This window comes from Dama dama, chromosome 6 (genome assembly GCF_033118175.1).
Source record: "Dama dama isolate Ldn47 chromosome 6, ASM3311817v1, whole genome shotgun sequence".
Classification (NCBI taxonomy): Eukaryota; Metazoa; Chordata; class Mammalia; order Artiodactyla; family Cervidae; genus Dama; species Dama dama.
The window spans coordinates 43,488,097-43,508,072 of NC_083686.1; the positions used below are offsets into that span (position 1 = coordinate 43,488,097).

General features: G+C 39.6%; 1 protein-coding gene across 3 annotated transcripts in view; it reads left to right on the forward strand.

Annotated features, from left to right (window-relative positions):
• The window catches only part of PPAT (phosphoribosyl pyrophosphate amidotransferase), a 41,216-nt gene extending 21,404 nt beyond the window's left edge, over window positions 1-19,812 (forward strand). Inside the window, exons 3-12 of one of the 3 annotated variants that reach the window (XR_009693410.1) lie at window positions 2,645-2,851; window positions 3,854-3,966; window positions 4,070-4,215; window positions 4,864-4,936; window positions 5,677-5,828; window positions 6,513-6,640; window positions 7,461-7,682; window positions 8,983-9,103; window positions 10,303-15,851; window positions 16,935-19,812. Coding sequence is in view for 1 of the 3 variants with exons in the window: in XM_061145898.1 (XP_061001881.1) it covers window positions 2,645-2,851; window positions 3,854-3,966; window positions 4,070-4,215; window positions 4,864-4,936; window positions 5,677-5,828; window positions 6,513-6,640; window positions 7,461-7,682; window positions 8,983-9,103; window positions 10,303-10,568 (1,428 nt within the window). In the remaining 2 variants the exon portion in view is untranslated. Of the gene's footprint in view, window positions 1-2,644; window positions 2,852-3,853; window positions 3,967-4,069; window positions 4,216-4,863; window positions 4,937-5,676; window positions 5,829-6,512; window positions 6,641-7,460; window positions 7,683-8,982; window positions 9,104-10,302 lie in introns of all 3 variants that reach the window. The other 2 variants (XR_009693411.1, XM_061145898.1) reach the window with 2 other exon arrangements.
• The last annotated feature ends 164 nt before the right edge of the window (window positions 19,813-19,976 follow it).

A 19,976-nucleotide genomic window follows, 5' to 3' on the forward strand; every position in this document is an offset into this window, starting at 1 on the left:
CCTGTCTCGGGTGTGGAAGGAGATAGTGGGGTTGGGGGCGGGCACACTGCGTGTAACTTGACAGATACATCGTAATTTCTGTCTCACGTACTTGCTTTTTTACTTCTCTAAAAATGTTTCTGTACAATACCAGTCCTTCTACCATTTGCTTTAATTTAGTGGCCATAAAAAGGTCTATATTGTAAAATAAGTCAGAAGCAGTCTTAAATAATCAGAACCCTTCTGCTGGACTGTCTGATGTCAGTGTGTTTTCTGGCACTGCTTTCTTCATGTTTTCTTCCTTATCATCTGGCACTGGTTCAAAAGCACTCATCTGCGTCAGTTATTTTTAATTTTTTGCCACATCCGCAGTCTCCTTCGTGATTTCCTTGAGTAGTTCTACCGTGAATCCTGTGAAGTCACGCACAACCTCCGGACACAGTTTTCTCTGGCATGGATTCTTCGTCTCAGGCTTGATGGCTTTTATAGCCTTTTCAGTAACGACAATGGCATCGTCAGTGGTGTAATTCTTTCAGACTTTCATGCCGTTCTTTCTGTTGGGGTTGTCTTCATGGCACCGACAGTCCTTTCCATAGGACTGTAATGAGCCTTGAACGTCCTTATGACCCCCTGACAATCGGGGCTGAATTAGAGATGTCGTGTTTGGGAGCAAGCAGATCACTTCGACCACTTGGCTTCAACACTGTTGAACTTACGGGGTTCTGAGTAGCCAAGGGCATTGCCCAATATCAAAAGTTTAAAAAGCAGTGCTTTACTGGCAGGGTACTTCCTGACTTCAGGAATAAAGCATCAATGAATGGTATCAGTCAATCCAGAACAACAGTTCATGTTGTGCAGGCTTTATGGTTCAGTCATGAGTTAGAAGACTAGCAGCTGCTGTTTGTCCTTTCCCTTCAAGGTTCAGGGGTTCGCAACTTGTAGATAAGGGCAGTCCTAATTATAAACACTACTGCATTTGCATAAAACAGGAGAGTTAGTCCATCCTTTCTGGCCTTAAATCTTGATGTTTTTTAAGCCAAACCTCTCCCTAAAAATCTCCAGCCATCCTTCGCTGACATTTAATTCTCCAGCTTTAGATCCTTCACCTTCCTTTTGCATTGTCCTCATTTAAATAACTGCACTTTTTCTCAAATCTTATTTAATAGGTATGCCTTTCTTATAGCAATCCTGAACCCACCTAAGAGCTGCATTTCTGCAACAATGCAACATGTGTTTTCCTTTCTTTCTTTTTTTTTTTTTGCAATGGTCTGTATGCTGGATTCATTTATCTTGAAATGGCAGGGCCACCACAGCTGTAGGCCACAATCTAGAGTAGACCTCAAGCCGTTCACCTTTTTCTTGTGAAGTCACGGCTTTGCTTCTTGAGAGCACTGCAGTGTCACGAGTGTCGCTTTGTGTGAGTCCCAGGGTGTCACCCAAGGTTTACAGTATCGCACTAAACACGGAGGAAAATCCTCAGTAGCTGGGAGAGAGGCTTTTCACTGCAGTAAGCAACTTGATGTAGAGATGAGTGGTTCACCCAGAGGTGATTAACATTAGATGGCATACTTGCTTTCAAGTGGATACTTGCAACACTTGAACTCCCCACAGTATTAACAGGAGGTGGCTCCAAAATAATTTCAGTAGTGCAGTCTGAACTACAGTTCATTTTTCGCAGTTACTTAATACTGCACCCTTATGCTTGTTTACATTTCTTGAAAAAGCAAATAGAACCAGTTATGGTTTATATTTTTTGTGTGCATAAGTTTTGATAAATGTTAACATTTTATAATAGGTTCCTGTATATTTTTATGGTAGTAAATGATAAAATAGATTAGCATCTACAAATGTTTTATGCATCCATGACATATTCAGTTTCTTAAATTTTTTACTCTAGGCTACGTGGCTCACTGTATTTTTATATCATTGCTAATCTCCAGAATTTTTTTCTGATATATTTATTGGGAAAAAATCCATGAATAAGTGGACCTGTGCAGTCCAAGCCTGTATTGTTCATGGTTCAACATTTTTATTTGTTCTTCTACAGCACATTTCTCTCCCACTGATAATTTGCTAGATTGACTCAGACAAGTTATTTATTTGAATACTTTAACATACTTTGAATTTAAAATTATAATTTAGTTTATTATAGTTGACAAATGTTAACCATTTAGTACATCTGTTCTTCAATGTTTTATCAAGAAGTATCTTATGAAACAGGTGACTCAGTAGGTAAAGAATCTGCCTGCAGTGCAGGAGACTCGGGTTCAATCCCTGGGTCAGGAAGATCCGCTGGAGAACGGGTTGGCTACCCACTCCAGTATTCTTGCCTGGAGAATTCCATGGACAGAGGAGCCTGGAGGGCTACAGTCCATGAGATGGCAAAAGAGTCAGACACAACTTAGTGACTAAACAACAATCTTATAAAACAAGCATGATTAATTTTGTTATATGAATTCCACCTCAGGTATATATTTTAATGCTTCACAGTTCTTACAATTAGGTTAGTCTTTTTTTTTTTTTTTTTTTTTTTAAGATTAGAATTCTGAAGCACAGAGAAATTAAGTGAACTGCATTTTCTAATTTGGAATTGTCTGAGCAGAAGCTTATAAAAGTGCTACTAATGTTTTTTTCCCTAAGATGAGCTTTTATTTTGACTTTGAAGGGAATGGGTCTTGTAAATCACGTATTTACTGAAGACAATTTGAAGAAATTATATACTTCAAATCTTGGAATTGGACATACAAGGTATGCCACTACAGGAAACTGTGAATTAGAAAATTGCCAGCCCTTTGTTGTTGAAACACTTCATGGGAAAATAGCTGTGGCACATAATGGTGAATTAGTTAATGCTGCTCGCTTAAGGAAAAAGGTAAGGGTTTTTTTTTTTTTTTTTAATGCTTTTTTCATGATTGTGATAAATTATTGAAAAGAAGTAAGGAGGGTCTTGGTAAAGTGTATTATCTTGTTGTTGCCACCTGTTACCTAATTGCAAAGGACAACTGTAACAGAATTACCCGGAGTACTTGTTCTCATTTCAAATTCTAAGATATTCCCCCCAGAGTCTGGGGTGGGAATGAGGTCGCCTAATCTGTAGTGTAATATGCCCCTCAGGTGGTTCTGATGCATCGCTTTGGAACGGTGATTTGGAAAATTGATTTAATTATTCCCAGAACTGTGTCCTATCCTCTTCTTAGGCTCTGGCCTTGTCATTGTAATAATACAGTTTTTTGCTACCAAATGAAAACAAATTTTTTATTCAGTCAAAAATATAAATATGAAGTAAACATTATTTTAAAACTGTTTAGAGATCACCACCGAAAGTTCAATTCCAGATAATACCTCGTTCGTTATTTTTAGACCTCACCCCTCACGCAGGCACTCGGCTCATCTCAGCACATCTCTCTGCATCCGGGCTGACCAGTGAGGGTGGGGGGCCACCATCACCGCCAGGGCAAACCGGTGGAAAGTCCCTACTGCAGCATGCCCCTCTTGTGGGGATTGTGTCCTATTTGTCAGGACTGGCCTGAGACAGTCAGAACCGCAGGCCCAAACCCTCCTGCTGTCTCCATCTGCCCCCCACCTACCCACTGCAGGGTAAAACTTAGTTTTCAAAGGCTTTCCCGTATACCTCCTAAAGCACTTTTTTTTTCCTGTTTGAAAAGCTTCAGAGACTTCCCATTGCCTCCAGCAGTAGATATACAGTATTTATTAGTATATTATTAGATATACATACCTACCATTGGTTAGAATGCAGGATTCTATAACATCATCCACACAATATCTGATATCTTTCTGTGATGGCAGGCTGTTGGGTGAAGGGAGAGTTGAAGCTTCCCCTCTAACGGTTGTGACTTTTCTCCTTTCCAAATAGCTTCTGCGTCATGGTATTGGTCTGTCAACAAGTTCTGATAGTGAAATGATCACCCAGCTACTGGCTTATACCCCTCCTCAGGAACAAGATGATACCCCAGACTGGGTAGCAAGGTAATTGTAAAAGTAGACTGAGCTTGCAGCTGTGATAATGTGACCTTTGTCTTGCATGTGTTTATAATGAAGATTATTCACTGAATTATTTAATTGATTCCAGGATTAAAAATTTAATGAAAGAAGCACCCACAGCATACTCTCTGCTTATAATGCACAAAGATGTGATTTATGCAGTCCGAGATCCCTATGGAAATCGTCCTCTATGCATTGGCCGTCTTATTCCTATTTCTGATATAAATGATAAAGGTAATGAACTTCAAAAGAAATACAATAATTTCATAATGCTTTTCCAAGCCATTGTCCTACTATAGCACACCCTGAAATCTTTAGGCATTAGGAACTTACTGAATAAAAAAGCTAGGTAAAAAGAAAAAAGTGGCCCTTAGTTTTTCCCTCTTTTTTAGCCACTCCAGGTAGGACGTGGGATCTTAGTTCCCTGACCAGTAATCGGAGTTGTACTTCTTGTATTGGAAGCACCGACTTTTAAACCACTGGACTACCAGGGAAGTCTTGGCACTTAGTTTTTAAAGTACATTTCCTTGAGTATTTCTGAGGATGAGCCACTTTTAATATATTTAATGGGCATTCCTATTTTGTCCTGACTGAACAGCCTATTCATATCCTTTGCCCAGCTTTTTCATTTGCGCAATATGATTTCAGTGATTTTCTTTTTGACTTGTCAGATGTCTTATTCAAGCCAGGAAGTCATTTTGTTTGAAGGAAGCTTGTGATCTTATCTTTGGTACTAGTCAAACGAGGAGTTCTTAAAGTCATAGTCATGGATAGTGTATGAGAATTTTTGTTTATAAAATTGGTGTTTAACTGTTCTCCTGAAATAGGTAGCCTCTTTTAAATTTCTTGAATTCAATAACTGAATTGTCTTGTGATTTACAGAAAAAAAACCATCAGAAACAGAAGGATGGGTGGTGTCTTCAGAATCTTGTAGCTTTTTATCTATCGGTGCAAGGTAAATTTTGTATCATTCAACATAACAACTTTTCCATATCAATTAAAAAAGTTTTTACATGAAAGTTTTGCTTCTGATGTCTGCAAGAACACATGCTTTTAAATGCAGTTTCTTGTGTACATTGTGCTCAGTAGTTGCACTGACATTCATGTCCTGGTTTAGTCACTAAGTCGTGTCTGACTTCTGTGAACCCAAGGACTGTAGTCCACCAGGCTTCTATGTCCTTGGGGTTTCCCAGGCAAGAATACTGGAGGGGATTGCCATTTCCTTCTCCAGGGCATCTTCCTAACCCAGGGATGGAACCCATGTCACCTGCATTGGCAGGCAGATTCTTTACCCCAGAACCACTAGGGAAACCCTGACGTGCCAGTAGTACCTGCTCATCCTGGAACTGGGATCTTGTTTTCAAAATTCCGTGAGACTTATTTTAGAAAGGAAGAATCTCCTCAACAAGGAATAGTTATGAGCAAAAAAATTTAAGCCTGGATAAAAATGTTCTCTTTAACCTTCATTCCATTACAAATCAACAAAATGCAGGACTTTTATTTTTTTAATTCTAAATTCAAGTGTAGGGTAGCAGATTTATAGAAATTACTGTTGGAGGAATATTTTTTTTAAAGCCAATAGACTTTCTATTAAACTGAACCCTTTGTAAGGAAAGGGACTCTGTGCACTTTATAATAGATAATTAGCCTTAAGGACTGGTTTGCTTCAAGTCTCCTTTATCATTGTTTCCCAAGATATTACCGTGAAGTCTTGCCTGGAGAAATTGTGGAAATATCCAGACATAAAGTCCAAACTCTTGATATTATACCAAGGTCTGAAGGAAACGCAATGGCTTTCTGCATCTTTGAATATGTTTATTTTGCAAGACCAGATAGTATATTTGAAGGTAAGTAAAATATCTCTAACTATTGATGTAAATCTGTTATCTCACTGAAACAAGAAAGTACTTGGGCCCAAAGTCTTTGAAGGCACAGATATATATTGTGAAAAGATGACAGTTCCTCTGACTCTCAGATTTTTTTCCTTTTTGGAGTAAAGATTATGATTTTTAGCTATGTGTTAAGGTTAATTTTTTTGATTAATTGATTAACTTACTTATATTTATCTGTCTGCTTCGGGTCTGGGTTGTGGCACCCCGGGCCTTCATTATGTCACGTGGGATCCTTTGCTGTGGTGTGTGGACTCTCTTGGGGTAGCGCGCCGGCTTCACTAGTTGTAGCAGCCTGGCTCTCTAGTTGTGGCAGGAAGGTTCCAGAGTACACGGGCTTAGCTGCTCTGCAGCATGTGGGATCTTCGTTCCCTGACCAGGGATTGAACCCTCGTCCCCTGAATTGCCAGTTGAATTCTTAACCACTGGACCACTAGGGAAATCCCAAGGTTAATTTTCTTTTTTTTTTTTTAAAGAGTGAATTCCCCCTGATTTATGTGTTTCCACTGTAGTGTTTTTTTGTCTTGCTTTTCTTTTGGTACTCAATTCTATAGCGTTCGAACAAGCTAGTTTCTTACAATAATGATGTGCTGGGCTATATTATACTAAGTAAAAATCTATTTCCTTTTCCAAATATTCTAGACCAGATGGTTTACACAGTAAGATACCGTTGTGGTCAGCAGCTGGCCATTGAAGCCCCCGTGGATGCAGATTTGGTTAGCACGGTCCCAGAATCCGCTACACCTGCCGCTCTTGGTTACGCAGCAAAGGTATTTTCTCTTCCTTAACACACAGTGAATTGCTTATTTAGCACTGGGATTAGAAATCCATGTATATAAAGAGAAACTCATCAATTTATGAGTAAGGAAAAAGACAGTGTTTCTTTACAAGAGTTACTTATTTTCCAGCCTTTTCATTTAGTGGCACTGTTTTTAGCAGATCCACCAAAAATTCACCCAAAGACTAGGAGAATGATCCCCTCATTTTAGAAAGATATCATCATACTATATATAGAGTTTAGTGGTAATATTTACTTATTATAAAGTACCCTCATAAGCCACTGGTGTATTGTTTCCTGCTGAGTATGGGTAATAATAAAGCTATTTTTAAAATTTTGTATAATGTTCTTAGTACTATGCTTAACTGCATTTTTCATAACCAAGTAGATTATATAATTATAGTGATTCTGGGGTGTAATACCCAACATTCATTGTGTTGGGAAGTTCAATTTATGAACTTTCTAAAGAAATAATATGCATACAATATGTGGATGTTTTTCATAGTGATTTATTCTTTGTCATATGTTCACATTCTTAGCATTTTCTTCCAAGACAGAGAAATAACAATACATAAGAAAGAAACATTACAAATTCTAGTAAAATGAATTGCTTTTCCCACTAAGTAGAAGACTTTTGATAATTTTTCTTTTTGCCTTGTCTTCCCTACAGTTTAGATAGTGAAGGAAAATTATAATCTGATGATGGAGAGCTCAGAATTATAACTGCATTTAAAGTTTTTACATACAGAAGACAGGGTCCTCGAGCTCTCCATGTATGGCTGCTCATTGTCCGTTTGCTCCTTCTCTGGTAGTGTGGGCTTCCGTACGTGGAGGTGCTGTGTAAAAACCGGTATGTAGGAAGAACATTCATTCAGCCAAACATGAGGTTAAGACAACTTGGTGTTGCGAAAAAATTTGGAGTACTGTCAGACAACTTTAAAGGAAAAAGAATTGTTCTTATAGACGATTCAATTGTGAGAGGCAATACCATCTCACCCATAATCAAGTTACTCAGAGAATCTGGTGCAAAAGAGGTAAGCAATATTAAAACACCTATCCTATAAATTTACAATATGATAAAATCGGTAAAATTTTATGTTAAAATTTTTATAAACCTAATTTAAAACTAACAAATCATAAAATAGAATACTTTTAAATTTGTGGGATATTGATTACTTTTTTATGAAGATGTAGAAGCAGTCCTACTGTAATAATTTGACACATTGGGTTATATTATCACATCGCAAAGCTTATTCTAACTAAATACTTCAATAATTCATATTACTAAATGAGATGTGTCATTTACTAATAGTTGATCAGATTTAGAAATAAAATCCATTGTGGAGAAAATGATACAGAAAGCAGTATGACAGTCTTAAGATAATTATGCTTAAGATTTTTAGCCTTTTTTAATGACTAGTTATGATTATGATAATCTCTTTGGAATTCTGTGAAAATCATGTAATGAAGACAAAGAAGTGTAAAGTTAGTTCAGCACCCATACTATAGTAAAAAAGGAATAAGACACAAATAAATACAAGAACTAGAAATAGCTTATATATCTACCAGCAGGAAATAATTTGGTAAATTGATACATCAGTATGATGAAATACAATGCAACCATTAAAAACTATAAAGACTGCTAAACATGGGGAAATCTTTGCTATTATAAGAGAGGTAAAAAGTAAATGTGGACACTGATGATAGCTTTGTAAATTTTCCTGACAAAAGTCAGAAAATAATGATAGATTTAGAAAAGTAGACAAATATAGCTATTTGTAATAGTAAGGTGTTTTTTTTTTTTTAATTATATCCTGGTAGGTGTTATTTTCTTTATACTAATAAAATGGTAAAATAAGAGGTAGGCAAAAGTTCCTTTCAAGTGTTAGAAGAGAAAAATGAAGGTGGTTCTAGGAATGTAATAAATGAGAAAGGAGAGATCAGAAGAAAGAAATATCCTTGTCAGTAGGTGACAGAAAGAAACAATGGGCAGCTCTGTATATAGAACCCTTTACAAGTGGATAACATTTCAAAATTCTTGTCCAGGTCACTTTAGGGTCTAGAACAGGGCTGCTCAAGTAGGATTCTTGGTCATTCTTTAAGTTAATTCTAAAAGTAATTCTGACTCAACACTTGGAGTTCTGTATATATATCACATGATTTTTTTCTACCTGTTATTTTGAAAGAAATTTTGTAGTATGCTTTGCTGCCCATATGTTTTTAAAACATTCTGTAAAACAATTTTATGTTACATTTGCCAGTGACAGAATTTTGCATAATTGTTCTTCCAGTGAATGTCGAACTATTTAATGCATGAAATGATTTCTTTCCAAGGTACATATTCGCGTAGCTTCACCACCAATTAGATATCCATGCTTCATGGGAATAAACATACCAACAAAAGAAGAGCTTATTGCCAATAAGCCAGAATTTGAGCATATTTCAGATTATCTAGGTAGGTATCAAAATTTCTATAAACTTTGATCTTTATTCATTTTTTAACAGAAAATCCAAGCTTATCAATCTTTACACTTTTAATGAAAAATAGTGTTCGATATTTGTTAAACGAAGACGTTATGTATGCTGAGCAGACGAACGATAGTGAGTGCTGTGACAGAGAGCTAGGCCAGGTGAGCTTGGAGGAGAAGGAAGAAGGGCTTTCACAGCAGAGATTGCATATTAGTTCACATCTCCCGAAGCTCAGATCAGAAGAAAAACAAGTACTTTCACCACAGATTTCTAATAAAACTATTTGGATGTGGGTACAAATCAGAAGTGAAAAGCTTGTGTAGACGCATCATTAACAATGAGGTCAGAAGACTTGCAGATGGAGGTCATCCTGGGAAGACATTTACCTTTCAAATTCAGGTGAGGTATAAACTATAAACATCATCTACATGTTCATCCGTGTGGTATGCCCACCCCATTCACTGCTTTATGACTGGTGTTTCTCTTAACTGGTCATGCCTGGTTGGGTCTGAACCTTACCAGTTAAGCATTTCCAACTTTACCCAACTGATATATTGTGAACACTCACTCTGCCAGGACCGTATCTATATTATTGTAATAATATTACAAAAATGCTATAGTTAGTAGTTCCCTTATCTGATAGATGAAAAATATAGACCTGGGAAAAGTAAATGACCTTGAGCTTAAATGTGGACCCAGATCTTCCTGACTTCAAAATCTATCATTCAAGAAAACTGACTCCTGAAGCCTTCTGAATCCATTTTAGACACAAATTCTCCAGTGCTATTTTAAATTATGTTATCCCTTAAATTCCAATTTAAAATTTTAAAAAATAATAAAGACCCTGTGTTTTATTGATGCTCCAGCCACCACCACCCCCCTCCTTTTTTTTCTAAGAGAGGCTAAAGGAGGGAATTCCCTAGCAGTCTAGTGACTAGGACTATGAGCTCTTACTGCTGAGGGCCCAAGTTCAATCCCTGGTCGAGGAACTAAGATCCCAGAAGCCATGCGGCCAATAAATTAGTAATTAATTGAAATTTTTAAAAAATAAATTTAAAAAAAGAGAGGCTAAAGGAGAAATTTTTATTCTGGCTTATGTTTTCCTGTTTGTAACTGTTCTCTGTTAGGCAGTTCTTCCGTTCCAAAGGAAGTGTCATGACCTGTTCCCCCTCTTTCCCCCTTTAGGAGCAAGCAGTGTTGTGTATCTGTCAGTAGAAGGACTGGTTTCATCTGTACAAGAAGGAATAACGTTGAAAAAAAAGAGAGAGAGAAAGCAAGACATTATGGTTCAAGAAAATGGGAATGGTCTGGAATGTTTTGAAAACAATGGTCATTGTACAAAGGAAGATATTATGATTCAAGAAAATGGGAATGGTCTGGAATGTTTTGAAAAGAATGATCATTGTACAGCTTGTCTGACTGGAAAATACCCTGTGGAATTGGAATGGTAGCTGCCAGGGGCAGACATGGTGTTTCAGGACACAGAAGTTGGTGAAGAAGTTGTAGTGGTTATACCTCCGTTTACTGTTACTAAGTTGGTACAATGTGAAATGCCACATGCTTGTGTTGTAAGTTATGAGATTTTTTTTTTTTCTGAAAAGGATACGAATTGCTATGATTTATTCAGTAATCCTGGATAAATACTTTGGTATTATCTAGGAATTTGGATGATCCTTTCAGTTTTATTCAGTACTGTTATTTTTTAGAGATCATGTACATTTCAGATCATCAGCAGTCATGCAGCAGATAGGTGAGTTTCTGTTTTAGAGAGGATTGCCAGGTATTATACTCTCACAGGTTCTTAGGAAATTTTGTGGAATGTTTAAGAGTTATTGAAATTCACTTATGGAATATTTTCATAGTTGAACATTGCTAATTGCATTTAATACAACAATATGTGTTTTGTTTTGTTTTTTCACTCAAGCATTAGTTAGCTTGGTTAGAGAAGACACGTGGTTAAGTGTCATTTGCCAGGTCCATGCTTTAAAGAGTTTGCAAGAGGTTAGACTAAGGTGGTGTGATGCAAACAGGACATGTGACTTCATTGTTCATTATATATCATACAATTCAATACATCAGATTCAATTAAATTTGAATCCATTATACCCCAAAGTTATCTATCACTAGCGTTCTCTTTAAAAAAAAAAAATACCTTTTGTGCCTCACTTTCCTCACCTGTGTGATGAGGTGTTTATATTATTAAATTCAATAACTAGCTGTTATTTTGGTGGTTAGAGCCATCATTCCACCTCCCAATTTTAAGACAGTGAATTAGCTTTTGAAATGTTGGCTATTGGTCTGCAGTCAAGATTTCAAAAGGGAGACATACAGCAGTGATCTGCCACTTAGCTTTGAAATGCCCTGATGGTAAAAAGATGTCTGTGCAAAAAAATTTTCATACATTTGACTAGCAAGTGTTAATATGATCCATACTACTTAGTGACCTTATGGTAGAAGCACAGGAAGTAACCTAGTACAGTTGAAGTAAAAGATAAGTTTTTTTAGATTCTAACAAACGTTTTATCCTTCCTTGGATTATATGCCTTTCAGTGAAGTGCTTGATCACTTGCAAACATGTGTATGCGATGAGACGATCAAGTAGAGACACTGCAGGGGCCGATTTCAAGGAACAAGGAGACAACAACCTTTTCCAGTCAGTGTCCGCATCTAATTCCAAGCATTAATTCATTAATTTACCACTTGCTCTACTTTATTGAGATCTAATGGATTAGATTTTTTTAAGTCTTTTTGTTTTCTTTTTTAATTGTTTGTTAACATCTGAGGTGACTTGCCTTCAGTCCTTGCTTATGTAAGATTTTTAAAACATAAAAGTTTTTTGGTGCATTACCTTGATGTGGTGTAGTGTCCAAATCTGCCTAGAATTATAATATTTATTAATAACCATAGTCTTTTTCTCTTCGTTCAGTATTTAGTCTCATATGCTGTGTCATGGCAGGCCAGGAGAAACTGTTGACCGCTCTTTAAGCCCATATGCGGCAGGCAGCAGTGGTCACATAACCCTGTGGGGACACAGCAAACAGCATTTGAATATCGCCCTGGGACCATTTGTGCATGTAGCCTCTGGTCTTAAATGTATTCTTTGTGGCACCATGGAGGAGGTGAGACCCTTGGGTCGCTTTTGAACTAGCCTTACTTACATTTTTTACATTTGATTTTTTTAAATAAAACAAGAGACTCAGGGAAAGTACTAAACCAAAATCTCTGATTTGACGTCTGTGTTTTCCATAGTTTTGGTTTTATTGAGGTGTTTTTAGAAAAGAAAATGGTACTGTGACACTTTAGTAATTGTACAGATTTCTGACTCTTTCTCCACCATGACCTTTTATTTCACAAGTTTCTGAAATGCGAATTACAGTTTTATATCAGTGTAATCTCAAATGTTGTTTAGCTGCTTTAAATTTATATAGGTATGGTAAGCTGCAGAGAAAATGAGAAATACGTTTTCATGGAATCTATATTGTGAACTAAACTAAGCCTACTTTTTGTGACTTCCTTGTGATGCATTGGTGACAAATACATGTAGTAAGTACATTTAAATATGTGCGTGTACTTTTTCTAAATAGAGATTTTTAGGTAGTGCCTCATGGTGAACAGCACAGTGACAATCATACCCAGGATCCATTCTTGGCATCACCTAGTTATACCTTACTTCTCTGATTCAGGCATTTCAATAATAGGACATCTCTTATGAACCAGGCAAACTGTTGATGGAGTAGGAGGGATGAATAAAGTAATTAGAAACGCAGTGCTAAGTAAGCACTACAATAGTGGCCAAGTTCTGGGAAACACTAGCAAGAATAGGGAAGGTGTCACAGAAGAGGAGGCTTAGATTTTCAAACTGTGTGTGTTGTTGGGATGGAGTACTCTTTAAAATAAAAATAAAGTAGATAAATGAACAAACTGTGGTACATCCAGACAATAGAATATTATTTGGTCCTAAAAAGAAATGCACTGTCAAGCCATGAAAAGACATGGAGTGAACTTAAATGGCTATGACTAAGTGAAAGATGCCTGTCTGAAAAGAGCACATACTCTATGAGTCCACCTATATGACATTCTGGAGAAGGCAAAACTGTGGAGACAATGAAAAGATCAGTGGTTGCCAGAGTTGGTGGGGAGAGAGGGAGGAATAGGTGAAGCACAGGGGAAGTTTTTAGGACAGTCAGACTATTTTCTGTATTACTGTGATGGTGAAAAAACATCACTATATATTTGTCCAAACCTATAGAATATATCGGGTTCTCATATATTACTTTACTTTGCCAATAAAGGTCCATCAAGTCAAAGCTATGGTTTTTCCAGTAGACACGTATGGCTGTGAGAGTTGGACTATAAAGAAAGCTGAGCGCCAAAGAATTGATGCTTTTGAACTGTGGTGTTGGAGAAGACTCTTGAGAGTCCCTTGGACTGCAAGGAGATCCAACCAGTCCATCCTAAAGGAAATCAGTCCTGGGTGTTCTTTGGAAGGACTGATGCTGAAGCTGAAATTCCAATACTTTGGCCACCTGATACGAAGAGCTGACTCATTTGAAAAGACCCTGATGCTGAGAAAGATCAAAGGCAGGAGGAGAAGGGGACGACAGAGGATGAGATGGTTGGATGGCATCACCGACTCAATGGGCATGAGTTTGGGTAAATTCCGGGAGTTTGTGATGGACAGGGAAGCCTGGCGTGCTGCAGTCCATGGGGTCACAAAGAGTCGGACATGACTGAGTGACTGAACTGAACTGAATAGAGTATATGACACCAAGAATGATCCCTAATGTAGACTAGAAAATTTGGGTGATAATGATGTATCAGTGTGGGTTCATCATCTGTAACAAATGGACCACTCAGGGTAGGGGCGGAAATTGATAACAGTGAAGTTTATTATATGTGGGGGTAGTGGGCGTATGGGGGGGCTTCTCTGGTAGCTCAGCTGGTAAAGAATCCACCTGTAATGCAGGAGACCCCTGGGTTTGATCCCTGGGCAGATCCCCTGGAGGAGGGCATGGCAATCCACTCCAGTATTCTTGCATGGAGAATCCCTATAGACAGAGGAGCCTGGCGGGCTACAGCCCGTGGAGTTGCAAAGAGTTGGATACGACTAAGCACAGCACAGGGGGCATATGGGAACTCTGTGCCTTCTGCTCAGTTTTGCTGTGAACCTAATACTGCTTTAAAAACAGTCTGTGTAAAAATAAAGATACCAGGGGACTTATCAGTCTTCAGTGGTTAAGACTCCGAGCTCCCACTGCAGCAGGCACAGGTTTAATCCCTGGCCAGGAAATGTGATCCCACATGCCTTACAGCATGGCCAAAAAAAAAAAAAAAAAAAACCACAAAATAAAAATAAAGACACCAGGGTCCTACCTCTAAAAAACAAAAACAATAAAAATACATGCATATAGTTAAAGTGAAGAAAGCAGAGGCCATCTCCAGTCTTCTGTAGTGCTTCCCCAATTTAAATATTTTTTTCTGTATGTTTTAAATAATTAGCTCATACTACTTCTCACTGTACCAATTTTAGATATTATCTCTACTGCCCTGGAATCTAGCAAAGTGTGCTTTGACAGACTTAATCCACTTAATCATAATAATATCATTGCCTCTCAGAATCTTGCCCTAGAGCATCGGGTGAGTTTCTCATGCCTTTCTTTGGGTTTCAAGTAGGTATAGTCAACTTCTCTAAGGAAAACGGCCCTCATGTTGATCAAAGAGAAAATCCAGACCCCTCAACAGCAGAACTGCACAGACAGTTCAGAGTAAACAGCAACATGCAATGTAAGCTTGTTTTTGTGTGCAGAAATTTTCTTCTCAGGTAGCTCAGTTGTTGGATGGCAGGAATCGATTCTTTTAACTGTTTTGGAATTTCTCACTGCACTATGTCAAACAGAAAATGATGACACAAAGGAGGCCCAGGTTGGTCCTTGCACCCTTCCTCAATCATGGAAAATTGGCTTCACTGATGGATATGTTAGATGTGATGGTTAATGTTATGTTTGGCTAGGCTCTGGTGCCAAGTTGTTTGTTGAAACACCTGTCTAGGTATTTTTTAGATGTAATAAACATTTAAATCAGTAAACTGAGTAAAGCAGATTGCAGATTTTTAGTGTGGGTGGGCCTCATCCAGTCAGTTGAGGCCGTAAGAACAGACTGCAGTTTCCTGAATTGGAATTCTTGGGCCTGCACCCTAGAAACCCTGCCAGTTTCCAAGCTGTTTCAGGGCTGCAACATCAACTGTTAACCTGAATTTCTGGCCTGCCCTAGGTTTCAGACTTGCCAGCCCCCACAATTCTTTGAGCCTGTTTCTTAACCTCCATTTACTCCATTGGGTTCTGTTTCTCTAGAGAACTCTAGTGGGCTCACTCTTGCAAACAGCCTGACTTCCCTCATCCTTCTAGTTTTTTCAGTCACCAGGCAAATGTGCCGAGCCTGAGTGAACTCAACCACCCGTCAATCTTTCCTCTGCCTTCGACTGGGCAGCTGCGCTCCCTTAGAGTAAATCACACAACACAGTCCCAACCATGTCATGGGCTACAGGAGCACCTAACAGTGACCTGACCTTGTCTCAGGGAAGGACCAAGGACTGTGGAAGTTACTTTTGAAATAATTTTTATTTTCAGAAGAAACAGTGACATTGACAGCTGAGAGATGAGTTGGGAAGTAGGTGAAGAGAAGCAGTGAAATGAGAATGTACCAATACATGTGCAAAGGATCAGCAAAATACTGGGGTATGTATTTGATTATTGGGAATGGGAGCCATGTAATAGAGAAGAATAGATACTCAGGAAACAGGTGCAAAACACATGAGTCTCTGCTGTCAGGAGGGATTAAATTAGGTCAGACTTGGAAACAATGCAGCTGCTATAGATTCTATGACAAGTGTTAAGTCACAGTCTGGGAACGGTCTAGGCTTGTGCCCCGACTGAGCGACTTCACTCTGACTTTTCACTTTGATGCGTTGGAGAAGGAAATGGCAACCCACTCCAGTGTTCTTGCCTGGAGAATCCCAGGGACGGGGGAGCCTGGTGGGCTGCCGTCTACAGGGTCACACAGAGTCAGACACGACTGAAGAGACTTAGCAGCAGCAGGCTTGTGCCCTATTTAAAAGCTAAGAAGGTAACCTGTTACTGTTTCTTGGCAGTGCACATGAGGTTCCTGGGTCAAAGACTAGAGAATTTCATTACTCGTGGCCACAGCATCCTGTTTGATGGCTCTCCAAGCCTCCAAAGTGCCCCTGGGTGCCGGAGGTAGACATAAATGGATGTCTGCACACAAAGTGGGTGGTGGTACAGGAAAGGAGTACTAAGTTTGAGGGGATTCATTCCTTTTACAATAAGTGGAAGCAAGCCTGCTACTTGGGGAAGACATTACCTCAGCTCTGAAGATGGATTACTCTGCAGCCTGTGCCTTATGGTCTTTGCATACTTAGTCAGAATTTGCAGGGACACTCAGGGTCCATGGCCAATTGCTCCCAGCAGTATGCTAGGTTCATGGGATGGGGGTTGTAGGAGGATAGCTAAATTCTCATACAAAGTTTGAAGAAAGGCAATGCTGAAGCTGTTTGCATAAGAGGAGTAACTGTTCATCGAGCCAGTGGGGGAGAAAAAGGGTTTTTAGCCTGTGACCCAGCCAAGCACAGGTGTGGGAACTGGATAAGGGTTTGGCAGGCTCAGAAGACTTACTAGGGTCGTCTTACAGCTGGATCTGATAGTACCAGGTGTGGGGACTGTGGAGCGTGGGGTGAAGAAGCAGTGGTCAATTGTGAGAGTTTAGGCTAGAAAGATAATGAACTATCTCACTTGCCTTACTAGAGTCTGAATGCCATGTAGGCAATGAGAGACCCCTGAAGCGTCTTCAGAATGCTGTGCCTGCTCTGATGTGTGCTTTAGAGTGATCACTCTAGATCACCAGGTAAAAATGGCATCTTGAACAGAGTCTTCTACATTTGCTTCCTCTTACACCTCCTGAAAATGACAGTAAAGGGATTTTTTTAGGGTCACAAACTCAAGGATAGATGGTGATAATAAAATTCTGAAACCAAAAACAAAGGGCTCAGATGATTTGGAAAAGCTCAGATATGCAGATGACACCACCCTTTTGGCAGGAAGTAAGAAGAACTAAAGAGCCTCTTGATGAAAGTGAAAGAGGAGAGTGAAAAAGTTGGCTTAAAGCTCAACATTCAGAAAACTAAGATCATGGCATCTGGTCCCATCACTTCATGGCAAATACATGGGGAAACAGTGGAAACAGTGTCAGACTTTATTTTTCTGGGCTCCAAAATCACTGCAGATGGTGACTGCAGCCATGAAATTAAAAGACGCTTACTCCTTGGAAGGAAAGTTATGACCAAACTAGACAGCATGTTAAAAAGCAAAGGCATTACTTTGCCAACAAAGGTCCGTCAGTCAAGGCCATGGTTTTTCCAGTGGTCATGTATGGATGTGAGAGTTGGACTCTCAAGAAAGTTGAGTGCCGAAGAGTTGATGCTTTTGAACTGTGGTGTTGGAGAAGACTCTTGAGAGTCCCTTGGACTGCAAGGAGATCCAACAAGTCCATCCTAAAGGAGATCAGTCCTGGGTATTCATTGGAAGGACTGATGTTGAAGCTGAAATTCCAATACTTTGGCCACCTGATACGAAGAGCTGACTCACTTGAAAAGACCCTGATGCTAGGAAAGATTGAGCGCAGGAGGAGAAGGGGACGACGGAGGATGAGATGGTTGGATGGCATCACCGACTCAATGGACGTGAGCTTGGGTACACTCTAGGAGTTGGTGATGGACAGGGAAGCCTGGCATGCTGCGATTCATGGGGTTGCAAAGAGTCCGACATGACTGAGCGACTGAAATGAACTGAAAGACTAAACCAGCAGGGAGCAAAGCCAGTAAGCAATCCTATTTACATCATTTTGTTTTAGTCACTAGGTTGTGTCCCAACTCTTTTGGGACCCCATGGACTGTAGCCCGCCAGGTTCCTCTGTCCATGGGATTTCCCAGGCAAGAATACTGCAGTGGGTTGCCATTTCCTTCTCCGGGGGATCTTTCTGACCCAGGGATTGAACCCTCCCTGCATTGGCAGGTGGATTTTTTTTTTTTTTTTTTTTAACATACCACTGAGCCATCAGGGCCCTAAAAAGCTGAGAAACTGGCTTCTGCAAGTAAGGATAAAGAGGGTAACTAAAAGAAAGGATTGGCAATTGCCTTGAGAGTGAATTATACCCTTATGATACCACCCATCAACCTAAAAGCCTAACCCTGAAAGCCTTTTTATTTGGGAGAGAGTAAAACAGAGCGTCCTTGTATTAGAGGACACCAGGCACTTGGAATAAAATTAAGAGAAAATTTTTATACTGAATTCTGAGACCTCCTCCCAAGCTCTGCAGCCCTTTTTTCTCACTTGGTTTTCAAAAAACTTTTCCCACGGACTCAGAACTTCCAATCAGCTTTTAAATGTCCCACTTTTAAATAATCAAGTATTATCACCAGACACCTGTGGAAGCCTCCAACATGAGAGTCCAAAACCAACAGAAGGAGCAGAGACTGAAAGGGAAGAAAAACTCGAACAAGCTATCATTCGTGTCAGAATTAAATTATCCTGGCAGGTAGCAGTAGGAGAATTAAACTATCCTGCTGTAGCCACGCAAGGCTGGATGGGCTTAAGGGAAAAGCTGAACAAGAGCACCTGAAGTAAGAGAGCAAAAGTTAGCGTTTTAAAGATGCAAATGTGTCGGGAGCTGTTATGGGGGGTCCCGCCTGTGACGAGGTCATGAAGAAAATACCGGGCAGGCAAGGCCGTCCGGGACCCCATCCATGACGAGGTCACGAGGAAAAAACCTGACAGGCAAGGCCGTCTAGGATAAGGGACCCTCCAGGTTGGCCTCGGGCTCTACCCCACCCTGTATCCTCCCCCCTTTTTCTGCTGTTGTTCTTGTTTGCCCTGTTGCAGATTCTTGTGTTGCCTGCCAAGAGCTCTCCTGCTCCTCTTTCACTGAATGAGGACCAACTTAAAACCCTAATTAATAAATCTTCTGGACGCTGGTACCCTATGAGAGATGAAGAAAATGCTTCAATTCAAACCCTTTTGCTGGCATTCTGGCTTGTTTGATAAATATGTGCTCTCATTGCACAAAATGCTCTTGATTGTTCTAAACATCCTAAGCACAGTACGCTAACAAAAACTATTAAGCATAGGCCCCTTCACGGGGTGAAAAAAGCTCCACAAATATGATAGCCACAAATGTGCCTAACAAAAAACACTTTAGATAGAGATTAGCTGGCGACTTCTTGCAGGTGGTTAACTTTTAGACTAAGAGCCTGTTTTGTGCCATATCTGCTGTTTCTGCAGTCCTTCGCATTTCTGTTCTGTAAAAATGTACTTCTATCTAGTTCCCATAAAGATGACGCTTATTAGAAAGGAAATAGATTAATTATAAGAAAAACAGGGTCGGCTACTGAAGTTGCTTAAGCCACACCAGGTGCAAGCCATAAAATGTTAGCAGGCCTGAAGGCCAAATGATAAGAAAGACTCTTGTGAACGAAAAAGTATGTGGGTGACGTCCTGTTTCTGTTGAAGGTCAAGTTGCTGTAAATGTTTTGAGATGACCTGTGTGTAAGCAATATGCACTTCCCCCAAAGATGTTGTTAAGGGTATAAAGGAGCCGTGCAAAAATAAACTTCAGACTTAGCCCCGAGCTTTGTCTCACTCTCTCATTCACCGACGCTGTTCATCCTGAGGGTTCCCCTGGATCCTGCTGGGGCTGGACCCCGGCACAAATGGGCAGGGGAGGATACAGATTTTAGGCCCCTCCCTCTCTAGACGAATTCAGAACCTCTGGGAGTGGAGATTCAAGAATCT